Genomic DNA, 15,073 nt, shown 5'->3' with positions numbered 1-15,073 from the left:
GGGACAGTTGATGGCAGTAGACCCTGGGAGGAGAGGGGGTTGAAAGCATGAGTGAAATCTTGGAAGATTTGCTTGGTCAGGCATGCTCCTCTCTTACAACGAAGGGAAGGAGGGAAGACGGGGAACTGGGTGTGGAGTATCTGGCATGTTGGCTGGGGTCGGCATGGGGCATTTCTATAGATGAATAGGGTTAGGAGATGAAGAGCTTGCATACTTTTATTCTCTTCAGAGGATTTCAGGTTTAGCTCTGACTCCAGTTTATGACTTTATCTGGAAACACTATCTAACATATTTCATATTTGTTGGGCACTAAGTTGCTTTTAGTGGGTGGAGAACAAGTAAGTTAGCTCGTTCCCATTATGCCTAAAGTAAAATACATAGGTCATCAAGAACATCAGCAGAGGAGCCAACATCTCCTTTGAGGAACAGCCACTCCTCTGGCACAGATGGAAAATAACTTTCAATAAACGTGAACACATTTAAACCTGACATAATGCAGGTAAAACCACCAGATCCCTCCCGGACTACCTTGGCATATAATACAGTTTCACCACAAGAGCCTGCTGCACCCCTTTCAATTCTTTCAAACAGCTATTATTTCCTATTCCTGATGTGTCACGATGTTGCACATACATTATCTCGAATCTTCAGAACAACCCAACAAGGGGGATTATATTGTTCCCATTTAACTGGGAATAGTAAATGAATAAATAAATTTAATGGGGAAACTGCAACTCACAGAAGCCAGCAAGTTGCTCCAAGGTCACTAATCGGGAGTCAGGATTTGAACTCAGGTCAGGCTGAACACTTTCCACTCCAACAGTGGTTTTGAATTTTGCTCCAAGGGCCACTGTGTACAACTGTCTGCCTGGAATAGAGGTAAGGAGTGGGGAGGGAAGGTCTCAACCCAGCTTCAACCTGGGAAGCTCCACATTTGTCAGATTTACACTTGGGGCTTCTAGGTAAGCTTCATGAACAAAGGCTTTGGAAGAGAAGCAAAGTTTGAAAGGCACTGCCCTCGCAGGGAGCCCTGAACCTCTTGGTCTGAAGCCTGGCTTTTCTTGAAGCGTTGCTCCAGAACTGCTTTGCTTACGTGGTGCATTTGCCTCCAGTGTTCTCCCCTGACACGTCCATCCTCCATGTGAATGCCAGAGTGGTTTTCCAAAATCTCATCATGTTACTCCTCAGCTTAGAAACCTCCCATGTTTTCCAACTACCTTTTGGCTAAAATCTGTTCCTTTTAGTATGGCCTGCGAGACCCTTAGTGATCTGGACCCCCCAGCCACATCTTTAGTCTTGTCATTAACCACTCCCAGCTCCTACCCTCCTGTCAAACCGGCTGACTTACAGTTCCTGGCACTTGCTACATCCACTGGCCAACTCTCACTCACCCCTCAAGCCTCAGATCAGGCCTTACCTTCTGCCCCAAAACCTTTCCTGCACCTCTCCGCCTGTGGTCAGGCTCTGCCTTCTGTGCGCCCTCAGTGCCCTTCCTCCACCCCCATGCTTACCTGTTACAGCCCTGCTTCTCTCTCCTCTTCTTGCTCAGACCCCCTCGCTACAATGCAGTTTTGCATCATCTGCTCAACTCAGCTTTGCTCCCGTGGAAAGAGATTTCTCAGGGAATTTGCTCTTTCTGTTGGGGTAAGCATACCAGTCTTGCCTTGTAAAGCATACCAGAAATGCCAAGGGCTTGATGTTAGGCATGGAGAGTTTTCAGTATGGGAGTTTGTCCCCTGGAGCCAAACCTCAATTTTACATGGAGGAGGTAGGCTAGGCAGTATCACATGATGCGAAAAATCTGTGAGGAGGAATAGCTGACTACAGGAAAAACTATAGAAAGCTGCTTTCAAATCTTCCAGCTGACTTGGTTTTCATTTTGGAAAGAGCAGGGTGGATGCTTGTCTCAGGTCCCCAAATCTGCTCATAGTTAAGATGCTTAGGTTCAAACTTTTCCTATAAAGAGGGGACTACTGTTATAAGTGTCCTTTGAATGCTCAACACACACCAATCTTCTCTCCAAGCCAGAAGCCTGCAGACTCAGCCATGTGGCAGGAAGGCCCTTCCCTGACAGCCTTCACCAAGCCCAACCCACCTTGGCAGCCGTCAGGGGGGAGGTTGCGGAGCAGAAACCACGGTCCTGCATCAGTTAGCCAGTTTGCATCTATAAAATGGGCACAAGGGTGGGGGGGTGTTAATGCCAGATGCCAATACCTAATGCCAGTATGTGGAAACTGCTTACCCTCCCCTCTTCAATTATCAAAGAAAAGTTCATTTAGGGGAGAAAGGAAGTGCTATATTACACTGTGTAAATATGTTTAAGGTGTAGTTCCTAGAGACATGGGACAGGCTGAGAACAGCAACAGGGTTTGGATCATTTCATGGATGAGAAGACCCTAATGGGTTATTAAGGGAAGGTAGGAAAGTTTTGAGCACAGAGGGGACAAACAGGCCCACCAGGCAGGGATGAAAACCTTAATGGATGGGGCTCAGGGTGGCATTTCTGGGCTATTCTGTGATGACTCTTTCTCCTTGGCATTCAAGGATTGAGATGAGGGCGGGGCACCGGGTGGCTCATACCTATAATCCTAGCAGTCTGGGAGGCCAAGGCAGGAGGATCGTTTGAGCTCAGCAGTTTGAGACCAGCCTGAGCAAGAGCAAGACCCAGGCTCTACTAAAAAAAATAGAAAGAAATTAGCTGGACAACTAAAAATGTATAGAAAAATTAGCTGGGCATGGTGGTGCATGCCTGTAGTCCCAGCTACTTCGGAGGCTGAGGCAGTAGCATAGCTTGAGCCCAGGAGTTAGAGGTTGCTGTGAGCTAGGCTGACGCCACAGCACTGTAGCCTGGGGCAACAGAGTGAGACTTTTGTCTCAAAAAAAAAAAAAAAAAAGGAATTCGAGACCAGCCTGAGAAAGAGCAAGACCCCTATATTTAGTAAAAATAGAAAAAATTAGCTGAGTGTGTGGCACATGCTTGTAGTCCCAGCTACTCGGGAGGCTGAGGCAGGAGGATTGCTTGAGCCCAGGAGTTGGAGGTTGCTGTGAGCTAGGCTGATGCCACGGCACTCTAGCCCAGGCAACAGAGTGAGACTGTCTCAAAATAAATAAATAAATAAAAATAACAAGGATTGAGATGAGAGGGCTGGGGAATACAGTCCATTGCAAGGGCTACCCAAGCCTCCAGGGATACAGTGCTGTTCCCTCACTGTTCTCCAAGGCAGCATGGGTCTCCAGCCACCGACAGCTTTTTCCTCCTTTCAGGCTGAGTCAACCTCCTGTATTCTACTTAACTCATGCAATTTCTGAATGGGGGCAATTTTCCAAACTACAACTTATGTATTAAACTTAATTTTAAAAATGCTGATGAGGAAAGCCCTAGCTTGGAAAAAAGTGTCAGCAGGTGTGTCTTATTGGAGGGCACAGGTCAAGGTAAGTTACATGATTCACCAAGAAATATCAGAAATGTAAATTTGGAGATTTTCCCCTTTTACCATCCCTGGGCCCCCCCCCCCCCACACAGACACATGACAACTCCTCTAGGATGAGACTGGTGCCTAAGGCCAGACCTAACTGCCAAAGAGCTCTGGAGACAGGTGAGCTGTGTATCTCTCCTCAGAGCCAAGGTGGCAGTAGCTCCTTCAGTGCACAGCTCTGGCCATTTGCTTCCAGAATGAGGCCCACACCAGCCTGAGCAAGAACGAGACCCCGTCTCTACTAAAAATAGAAAGAAATTATCTGGCCAACTAAAAAATATATATAGAAAAAATTAGCCGGGCATGGTGGCACATGCCTGTAGTCCCAGCTACTTGGGAGGCTGAGGCAGTAGGATCGCTTAAGCCCAGGAGTTTGAGGTTGCTGTGAGCTAGGCTGACAGCAGGGCACTCACTCTAGCCCAGGCAAGAAAGCGAGACTCTGTCTCAAAAAAAAAAAAAAAAAAAAAAAAAGAAGCGCACCAGAATGAGGCCCAGAGCCTGCCCTGGATCCCTAGCTCATGGCCATGGGTTGGTGACCTCTTCCCTGCAAACATATGCAGCTTCTTCCTCTGTGGTTAATTAACAAAAAGGCACTAAAAGGTCAACTTTGTCACGTGAATGGAAAACATATTCCACTTTAATAAACTTAAGAAGTCATCCGTGCTACATTAGAAAAGGTACCGGTAAGGCCTGGTAGTCTCAGGAGCAGGCTGCCAGGGGCTGACTCTACCTGCCCTGCAAGACCCGCCAATGGCCGAGTGAGGCCGGCAGAGTTTTACGAGTTTCCTCTGCATCCTTGGTTTAGTCATTCTTCCAGCGAATGTTTCCTAATAAACCCAGCGCTTCCGCCTGCCCAGGAATGGCTACTGGAAGCTTAACTTGCAATCTCCCAAGCAGGACCAGGCTCCCTGCGCCTAAATCCTTAGTCCTGTAGCAGCTCTGGGAATGGCGCCAGGCCGGCTAGGTCCGTGGAGCTCTCTAGTCCCCAAGTCCTTGTGGCCGGTGGTTGCAGGAGACCTGGGACAGGTACCTGAGTCGGGCCCCGACGTGGTCGCTCCTTGCAGGCCCAAGCTGCATCCGAGGTGCCTCTCCTCGGTGGAACCCGGGATAACCGAGAGCCGAGGCCTCGCCGCAGCATCGCGGCCCCTCCGAGCTCTCCAGTCTCCGTTGCCCTCAACGGTTCTGGAAGAAGGGGAACAGCTGGCGGAAAAGGCCTTTAATTTGCACCACGCGGCTGCCCGCGGCGTCCTTCTCCCTGGCAGACAGCGTCGCCGCTCGCGTGTTTGTTCCCACGGCCGTCGCGCCCACTGCGCTCGGGGTCCGCCTGAGCGTCCACGTGGTGCCGCCGCTGCTGTTGTTGTTGGCATTTTCGCGCTCGCTGTCGCCCGCCGTCTCCCAGTCCTCGGCCCCCGACAGCTCCCGCAGACTCTGAGGCGCGTCGGGTGGCAGGTAGTGGCAGGGCCGGTTGCCACTGTGGTCGCGGCGCGTGGGGTCAGCACCCAGGGCGCCCACCAGCACCTTGATGACCATGTCGTGGCCCTGCAGAGCCGCCAGGTGGAGGGGCGTGAGGCCGCCGCTGCCTGGGACGCTCACGTCGAGCCGCAGCCCCCGGCGCTGGGCGAAGTCGTGTACCCGAATGAGCTCTTCGTGGCGCCCGTGCTTGGCCAGCCAGTGGAGCACTGTGTAGCCGGTGATCGGGTCGCACCGCAGCAGCAGCCCCGGATCAGCCTCCAGCAACTCCTGCAGCACCTCGAGGCGGCCCTCGGCGGCCGCCAGAATCCACGCGTGCTCCCGCGGCTCCAGGCACAGCCCGTTGCCGCCCGGTCCGCTCGGCCCGCCGGGCCCGCCCGGGGACTGCTCCTCGGCGCGCTCCCCCGACAGCCACCCGGCAGGAGCCGCCCCTTGCAGCCCCAGCAGCTCCCGCAGCGCTCCCCGCCGGCGCCCCGAGCCCGCTCCGGAGAGCATCAGCGTGCCGTGGAAGGAGGGCTCCCGGGAGGCGGCGGCGGCGGCGTTGCCCCGGTACCTGCCCAGGCTGCCGGAGTCCGCTCTCGAGGGGCGGGGCTGCGGGGCGCCCCGCAGGCTCTGCTCGGTCGGCGGGGACAAGGTCTTGGGCGCCGGGTTCGCGGCCCCTCGGGGCTGGGCCATGGTCTTGCAGCTGGCGCCGCGGCCGTGCTACTGTCTGGCGTTCACAGCCCTTCCCGGGCCCCACCGGGAGAGGAACTGGCGCTGGCGTTGGGGAAGGAAGCGGCTTGAGCAATTGGGTTCGGAGGGAGGGAGCAAAGGAGAAGAGGAGGAGGAGGAGGGAGGGAGGAAGAGAGAGAACTAGGGGAGGGCCCCCGCGCGGGCAGTGGCGGGGGGCGTGGAAGGGTGGGAGCCCCGGCCAAGTCCCCAGGGCAAGCCCTGCTCCAGCACCTGGGGTATCGCGGCCAGCGCAGCTCCCCCAGGTCGCGGGCGGCCCCGCCCCAAACGGCCAGGTGAGCCCGGCAGCCCCGCCTCCGGCACCGCGAGTGCAGCGGAGGGGCGGGCGCGGGGACGGGCTGGGAGCCGGCCTGCTGCTCTTGAAGCCGGGGTTGTCCTCAGCATCCCAGCAGCTGCTGGGGTGGAGAGGCTCTAGGGCGCCCCCTCCCCGGCGGGCTGAGCTGGGCTCCCAGCCCCGGCCACCGAGAGCGCGATTCTTGAGCTCCAGGGCCCTGGTTCCCCGCCCCCTTCCTTCGTCCTTTCCTCTTATCTATTCAGGAGTCTCCCTGCACTTTGTCCCGGAGCCGCCTTTGTCCCGCGCCTAGTATTCACGGAGGCGGCTTGGTCGCCCCATGTGACTCTGGCTTGTCTGCCCTGCCCTTTGTGCAGCCTTGACCCTCCACGCAGTGCCCGGGGCTGCCCGGGATTCCAGGGAACTGAGAAAGGGTATTCCCCTGCTGCCCCGGCTCCCGATTCCGCTCTCCGCTCTCTTCTCCCCTCCTTGTTAACTTTCCCAGGTTGAAGTAACAGCTTACAGGTGATTCTAAACCTGAGCCAGAGCGGGAACGCCCTGCCCTCTTCATATATGCATCCCTGCCCTCTCCCCGAGGGCCCTGCTATCTACAAATTCAGAGCTTAGGGGCTTTTTTAAAAAGGAGGATATTATATCTTTTTTACTCCTAACACCATTATCCTTTTTGCTCCTCCCTTCCCTCAGTAAATGCTAGTTCTTGCCCCTGCCCCCTACCATGTTAAGAAGTTCAGTCAGTGGGCAACAGGGAGCCATAGAAGGTTCTTGAGCCAGGGAGGGTCACAGCCATGATTAAGGTTGTGTTAGGACGATGATTCAGGAAGAGGCAGAGACAGGAAGCCAGGAGACTGTTCCAGCAGTCTAGGCCAAGGGGGATGCGGGTTCAGGCCAAGCCAGCCCACTCCCCTGGGCCCACCTGTGACACCAGTGATGGAAAGTGTCAGAGGCTTTTCCTCCTTGGCCCTCACATATTTGGGACCAGCCCTAAATATCTTGAGCTTTTCTTCATGACAGCTTATGCATTTGTGATTCATTTTTGAACATTTACTATGTGCCAGATGCTGTGTTTGATGTTTTACATATGTTAACTCTTTTAATCCTCCCAATGACCTTAGGAGCTAAGTGTCATTACTATCCTCAGTTTGCAGAGAGATTAGGCCACTTGCTCAAGGTCATTCAGCAGGAAGTGGCAGAGCAGGTCTGTGTGACACCGTAGTCTTTGTTCTGGCACAGGGGACTGGCATTCAACCAGGCTTATCAAGTGCAAATCACTCACACAGGCCCCAAGTTCCAGCCAAATGGATGGACTAGTCATAACCTGAGCACATCTATAACTTGCCCTCCTCTACATGGAATGCCCCTCACAGCACCTGAAGTCCTCCCTGTCTGTCAAGGTTGGCTTCAGTTGCCACCTTGTCTAGCAAGCCTCCTCTGATTGCCCCAGCCCAGAGCAACCCCTCTCCTTCCTTCTGTTTCTTCTGTTTCTATGTCTCCTTTGGCACTCAGGATAGACTGTCTTTTGTCACATTTCTCTCCCCTTTCTCTGACATGCCAGTTAAACTATAAACTCTTAGACAACCATGTCATACAATCTTTGTGTGCCTAGTAGGTACCCAAGAAATATTAATATTAATATTAATATTTGTTACCCTGTTCTCGTTTGGCAGCCTGAGAAAATGTGATTGTGTATGTGTCTGTTGGGGGGAGGGTGCATCCCTGCTTCAGACTGAGTCTGCAGGACGCCAAAAGCAACTCATAGATTTGGTTAATTCATGAAAAAAAGAAAATAGTGATTAAGTGGTTTCCTCACTGAGCCACCTAGCCAAAGCCACCTCCTGGCCTTTGCTGATTCCTCAGACACCAAACCCAGGCCCAGAGTGGGCCCCAAGCTTTCAGGCTTTCATTTTCAAAATGAACCCTGAGTGACAAGCAGCTACTTCCGTTGTCTGGAAACTCCCCTTTGCAGCCCCAAATCTGTAAACACCAAATCACACACATACACGCATACTTGCAGAATATGCAAACAGCTACAGCAGTATTTTTTTTAAATCAGAATGCAGGATGGAGGAATGCTTGGACTCTTAATTTTCCTCACCACTAAGCAGGCAATTTTCTTCCCTATCAGCATTAATAATATCTCTGGTTCCGGTTCAAAGACTGTAAAGGCAGCTGCCTGACCAGTGCCACAGACCCATGATGCACGTGCCCTTGCTTAACTCTGTTGCCAGAGACCAAAGCCATGGTGCCTCCGTAGCAACTCATTTCATCTTTACTTTGCAAGTGCTTTCTACCCTAGGTCACCAGCTACATACACTAGTCCCCAGAACCACAGCACCAATCTCTACTTCAGTAGAGAGGGTCTCTGGAATTTGATACCAGGGAGTGGGGCAGAGGAACTGGGGAGCAGAAAGGATAATAGAAACCACCTAAAACTAAAATTCCAGTCACCTGAAACATCTGCTACCCCTCCAAGGGAGTGGGGCAAAAACCCCTGAAGCCCTTGGAAATGACCTCCCAAGAAGCTGAATGTAGGGTGGGTATTTGCATTGCAAATGGTGATACCTGGTGTCTTTTCCAAATAGCAGCCTCTCTAATATATTTACAGGTTTGTTTACCGGTAAATATACTAGAGTCTGGACTATTAGAACTAGAAGAGATCTTAATGTTTCATTGGTCTTTATTTTCCAGATGAGGTTTAACTAACTGACGGAGAGGGTGGCACGAGGCAGAGACACTTAAAGCTGAAGTGTTAGGTGTACGTCAAAAATCAATCTGGATGCAGAGAGAGCAGCTCAGAAATCTTACTGGAAGTCAGTTGGGAATCATAATTGATCTGCAAAAATTTAATTGACATGCACCGTCCTGGGAACATGCCCCTTGGGTTGTTACAGCGAGTGTTACGAGTGGTCCCGAGGACAAACCGAGCTGCACACGGAGAGTCGGATTATCAAGGTTTATTTGCCGGCAGGCTCAGAGGGGTCTTGCCACCAAATTCTAAGCCCTCTCTACTCAATTTTTCCCACTTTTATTAAGTTGGGGTGGTCCAAGGTGGGGGAGGGGGGTGCCTCAGGTGACTAATGCCAGCCAGGTAATAGGTTAGTTTATGTGTCAGATAATAGGTTAGTATTATGTTGATGCGCCAGGTAATAGATTAGCTGATGGGCCAGGTGTTAGGTTAGTATTATGCTGATGTGGGTCTTCCCTGAGGGGTGGGGGGTCTCAGGTGGCTGCGGTGTCAAGTAATAGATGGGGGTTTTCCTTATCAGGTGAAACCAAAGCCTTCGCCGCTCTCAGTGGAGTTTGCCAGGGGGGCTTATGGATTCAGAAGAATCCATGGATACAAAACAGGCAAGAGGGAGACATGTGGAATATGGGAAGTAAAGTCCATCAGACTTCCCTAACCCTCGGTCATTGAGAGAATAGGGAACATTCTTGAGGTTCCAGATATAGAATGTAAGTTTCCTTTCCTCCAAAGGCCTGTGCTTGTATCATCACATGATTCTCAATGAGAGAGAAAGCTGCTTTCTCTCTGACTGTGAATGTGTGTGCAAGAGAGTGTGTTTGAGTGTGGGGGGGATGTGTGTGTGTGTGTGTGTGTGTGTACTGCCGGACATCACTGTCTCTGGTTGCCATATTCCCCTTTCCAAATTCAAGGCTTTACAGGAGGAGACCTCATTCGGGACACCTTTTACTTAGACTGTGGAACAAGTCATGTTTAGTAAACACTTTTATCCTGGTGCTTTGGAATTACTTGCCCCCCCCCCCAAGCCTTTAGTAAAACATGATGTACCCAATTAGAAAAAAAAGTTACAATCTTATTTTGATAGCTAAGTAAGCTTAGAATAGTAGAAGCTGGTAGGAGCAAGTTGACACATTTGTGAGCCACGAGATTAGGGCCTCTCAAAATGACTGAGGAGAAAGGGGGTGGGCAGGGAGCAGGAAGAAATCTTTAGGCCTGAGTAGAAGCAGGAAACGTGCGTAAGACTCGAGCTGGAACGACTTAAATGGAGTCCAGCGGTCAAATATGGGCCCTGAAGTGTGACGAGATAAAAATTTCCATTACACACTTTATTGATCCTGCGATTAAGAGAATGCCACATCCTGGAAAAGACCTAACGTATTATCATGTAGAGACACATGAGGGCGCTCTAACCAACTAGCGAATGAGAAACACAGAGAGGCCGCGCAGGTTTCAACCTGGGGGGAAAGAGGCATCCTAGGCCCTTTGTTGATGTGAATTCAGGCTTCTGCCCTGGAACAGGCTGCTCACCTTTGGCCCTTAAGGAGCTTCAAGGAAGGAGATGCTAGCACCAGGGGCTGCGGTGAGAAAGCCCCGCTGTCATCTTGAAGAGAATGTGAACAATCTGGGGAGAGAGGGAGGACAGTGAGCAGGACAAAGTGGTTCCTTTATTCAAGAGAATTTGGCTTCTGTAATACGTAAGGGTTGGAATCATGATCTCTTAGCGGTTTTCAGAATGCTTTTTTATCTTTCAGTAACTCTTTGACCCAGGCAGCAAGCCTGTGAGGTACGTAGAGAAGACAGGATTTATATCCAATTCACACACAAGGATGAGGGAGGTTAAGGGAACTGCCAGAGTCACACGGCTTGAAAGTGGCAGAGCAGGGTCTGTGCTCCTGCCTTGGTGTCATGCTCCTTACTGTACATTTGGGTACAGTGGGCGAGGACAGCTCTCTGCGAAATTGTGCGGTAAGTGAATGTCGTCCTTGGTGCCTTCAGCCTTCCATTTGTGACATCCAGGCGTCCTGTGCCCCAAACCATCCAATGTAGCACTCTGTGGTACTAATGATAACAGCTACCTACTGCTCACTGAGCACTCAGGTAACTGGCAGGCCTTGTGCCAGACATGAAGTACGCACTATCGTATGTGAATGGTCATAGCAACACTATGCACAATAGCCTAAAGGTGGAAACAGCCGCAATGTCTATCAACGGATGAACAGATAAACAAAATATAGTATATCAGACAGTGGAATATCCTGTGGCCATAAAAAGGAATGAAATACTAACACCTGCTACAACAGGGATGAACCTGGGAAACGTTATGCTAAGTGAGGGAAGCCAGACACAAAAGTCTCTTCTGATTTCATTTGTGAGATGCTCAGAAGAAGAACCTTAAAGACAGAAAGTAGGTTAGTGGCTGTCAAGGCAAGAGTGTGGGGGAGGTGGGGAGAATGGAGAGTTCTTGCCAATGGGGACAGGTTTCTTTGGGGGTGTTGAAAATGTTCTGGAATTAGTGGTGATGGTTGCAGAACCTTGTGAATATACTAAAAACCACTGAAGTGTACACTCTCAAATGGTGAATTATATGGTATGGGAATTATATCTCAATAAAGCTATTGCCAAAAAGGTGCATTGTCTCCCTTAAGCTTTATAACAACTCGAGGAGACTAATGAGAAACTGAGGCCCAGTGAAGTTGATTGGTCATGTTCTCTCAGCTAGTAAGTGGCAGGGAACCCAACCAACTTGGCCTTATTCCAAGGTTCATGCTTTTAACCATCATGTTACACTGCCTCTAATACATCTATATCTATTTGTATGTATGTGTGTGTATAGAGATGTTTATATATATATCATATATAGAGAAGATATTGTAAAAGCAACACTCACTGAAGACTTATTATGTGCCAAGCACTGTGCTAAGTGCATTACACTCATGATGCTTAAAAACAGGCCAGACGCTGTGGCTCACACCTGTAATCCCAGCAGTTTGGGAGGCCGAGGCAGGAGGATTGCTTGAGCCCAGGAATTCAAGACCAGCCTGGGTAACATGACGAGATGCCGTCTCTACAAAAAATAAAAGCAATTAGCTGGGCATGGCGCATGACTGTACTCCTAGCTCCTGGGGAGGTTGAGGCAGGAGGATCCCTTGAACCCAGGAGTTCAAGGTTATAGTGCGCTGTGATCCCACCACTGCACTCCAGCCTGGGTGACAGAACAAGACCCCATCTCTAAAAAGAAAAAAATAGTAGATACTATTATAGCAATGATCTCGCGCCTTTTTTTATTTCACACTCCTATAATAAATGTTTTCAGCAGGTATTCTCAATATTTGAGTATTTTGTAATTTCAAAATGACATGTGTATATTACTCTACCAATAGACTATGTGTATTATAAAGCATACACAAAAATGAAATTTTTAAACGATGAGAAAAAAATCAATAAAAATATTTTAAACTAATTTATATTTTTATAATGCTTATAGTACAAAAACTATTTGGATATTCTTTAAAACGTTATTATTAATTTTTACACAAGAGAATGTGATTGCATGTGTTTCATTTTTTTAAAATCTTGGGTCAACACCGTAATACAGCTCTGCGAAGGTGTGGTCCTAAGTTTAATTTATTGCAGCACTAGGTTTCAGTGTCTGTCGTAGATGAGGAAGATGTCTTACAAAGATACGCAGTTCCAAATGGAAAAAAAAAATTCATTGGCTGGGCTTACTGAGGTCATGATTCCCATTTTTCAATTCCACCCGCCAGTTATGCAAAGCTTTCTGATGGAATTCCTCTGGTAAACATTTACCTTTGCTGATGGCAATCATTTGTTCTTGCAAAGCAATCAGCAGTTGTACTTTTGTATTTTTAACAAATGTATTCAAAACCCACAAAAACTCTCCATTTGAAAGATGTTAAAAGAGGTTAGGAATTTTCATTCCCAAGTCTTTAAGCATGCAGATAGGAGAGGTTTTTTTAGGTATGCTATTTGCATCATTTTGTGCCACAGAATGACATAACAATGAAAACACAAACATTCATTTTCCAAATGTTTTCTCCCTGTTTCTTTCCAAAGCAGTTATTTTCTCACTCATTGTTAAAATATCAGCTTTATCTTGAAGAGCTGGGCTAGGTGTGTTTATTATAATTTTTTTAAAGTCCCCTGACTACCACAGGACACCCCAAGAAGGTCAGTAAATTTGAAACGCATACTGTATGTGAAAGGAAAGTGCATGTTTTCGTTTGAAAACTCTTTCAAGGAGGTACAAAATGGAATATTGTGAAGATTTTACTGTATATCAGAAGTTTTGATTTTATACCGTTAACCAGATTGATGAATCCTATGGCACTTTTTTTTTTTTTGAGACAGAGTCTCACTCTGTTGCCTGGGCTAGAGTGCCGTGGCGTCAGCCTTGCTCACAGCAACCTCAAGCTCCTGGGTTCAAGCTATCCTCCTGCCTCAGCCTCCCAGGTAGCTGGGACTACAGGCACGCACCACCATGCCTGGCTAATTTTTTTTTTTTATTTTTAGTTGTCCAGCTAATTTCTTTCTAGTTTTAGTAGAGACGGGGTCTCACTCTTGCTCAGGCTGGTCTCGAACTCCTGACCTCGAGCGATCCACCCACCTCGGCCTCCCAGACTGCTAGGATTACAGGCGTGAGCCACCACACCCGGCCCCCTATAGCACTTTGCACATTTCAGGATTCAATACTTTGCTATCATAGCTCGCCAACTTTCTCAGTAAACTTATCTTGAAATCTACCCCCACTTTTGAAAAATTTCCTATCAGAGCAGCACTTTATAGTGTAAAAATCTGTATTTCCAGTTTTTCTATAAGGTATATTTTTTAAAACCAGTCATTTTTGTTCATATCTTCTCCTTTACAGCTTTCCTTTAGTAGCCCACAAAAACGTAGTTCTTTGTGGATTTCATTGTTGCAAAAGAATCTAGCAAATACAAAGCTGAAAATTTCAGAAATGTTTTATCCAATTACACAGAAAACTTCCTATACTACATCATTTATTCTAATATTGTTTGTTCAAATTTTCAGCAACACTTTCTAGATGCCTTCCAACAGTATTTGCTGACAAAGGAACACATTTTAGTTGGTCACCATAATGTTTCATAGGGATTGTTTTGACCATTTTTACCATGATAGGAAAAACAAGTGTTTCCCCAAAGGGTTCAGTGAACTTGTGTTTTTTGTTATCAAATAAGAAACTTTCAAATGAAGCTTCTTTTCTTTTCTTTTTTTTTTGGAGATGGAGTCTCTCTCTGTCACCTGGGCTAGAGTGTCATGGCATCAGCCTAACTCACAGCAATCTCAAACTCCTGGGCTCAAGCGATTCTCCTGCCTCAAGCTCCTGAGTAGCTGGGACTACAGGAAGGAGCACACTACCATGCCCGGCTAATTTTTCTATTTTTAGTAGAGACGGGGTCTTGCTCTTACTCAGGCTTGTCTCTAACTCCTGACCTCAAGCGATCCACCCGCCTCGGCCTCCCAGAGTGCTAGGATTACAGGCGTGAGCCACCATGCCCAGCCAAATGAAGCTTCTTAACATGTATCTTTTATGTTCAGTGAGATCTAATAAAGTACTATTTTGAAAATCACGTGATTTTATTTTTTTATTATTATTTTTTTAGACTAGTCAAGTGCAGTAGTGAGAAGGGGAAAATAGTAGAACAGAAATCACGTGAGTTTTTGTTTTTTTTTTTTTTTTTTTTTTTAGACAGAGTCTCACTCTGTTGCCCGGGCTAGAGTGAGTGCCATGGCGTCAGCCTAGCTCACAGCAACCTCAAACTCCTGGGCTCAAGCACTCCTCCTGCCTCAGCCTCCCGAGTAGCTGGGACTACAGGCATGCACCACCATGCCCAACTAATTTTTTCTATATATATTTTTAGTTGGCCAGATAATTTCTTTCTATTTTTAGTAGAGATGGGGTCTCGATCTTGCTCAGGCTGGTCTTGAACTCCTGACCTCGAGCGATCCACCTGCCTCGGCCTCCCAGACTGCTAGGATTACAGGCCTAAGCCACCATGCCTGGCCAGAAATCACATGATTTTAAACATTGCTGAAAACATAGTAGATAGTTGTCTTTATATTATAGATGCCCAGGTTTTTTTAATCTAAGCTTTAAAAAATGACATACATACAGAAAAATGTACAAATTGTAAGTGTATAGCTGGACACATTTTTACAAATTGAACACACGTGTGTAGCCGGCACTCACATCAAGAACTAGAATAGCACAGCACCCAGAGCCTCTTCTGTGGCTCTTCCCCTTTTGTTACTGCTCCGGTTCCTATTGCAGTGTAACAAATCATCCCAAAACTTAGTGGTGAAAAATAACCATTTTATTATACTCAT

The 15,073-nt window shown here is 48.2% G+C and overlaps 1 protein-coding gene across 1 annotated transcript; it reads right to left on the bottom strand.

Annotated features, from left to right (window-relative positions):
• Nucleotides 1-4,468: 4,468 nt before the first annotated feature.
• Nucleotides 4,469-5,621, bottom strand: SOWAHD (sosondowah ankyrin repeat domain family member D). The gene has a single exon (XM_069464054.1). The coding sequence runs from the start codon at nucleotides 5,619-5,621 to the stop codon at nucleotides 4,650-4,652; it is 972 nt and encodes a 323-aa protein (XP_069320155.1). The 3' UTR covers nucleotides 4,469-4,649.
• Between the last annotated feature and the right edge of the window lie 9,452 nt (nucleotides 5,622-15,073).

This window comes from Eulemur rufifrons, chromosome 30, assembly GCF_041146395.1.
Source record: "Eulemur rufifrons isolate Redbay chromosome 30, OSU_ERuf_1, whole genome shotgun sequence".
NCBI classification, from domain to species: Eukaryota; Metazoa; Chordata; class Mammalia; order Primates; family Lemuridae; genus Eulemur; species Eulemur rufifrons.
The sequence above is the reverse complement of the archived record's forward strand: the minus strand, read 5'-3'. Positions and strand labels throughout refer to the sequence as shown.

Coding starts and splice junctions, on each gene's coding strand:
- SOWAHD (XM_069464054.1), bottom strand. CDS start 5,621: ATGGCCCAGCCCCGAGGGGCCGCGAACCCGGCGCCCAAGACCTTGTCC.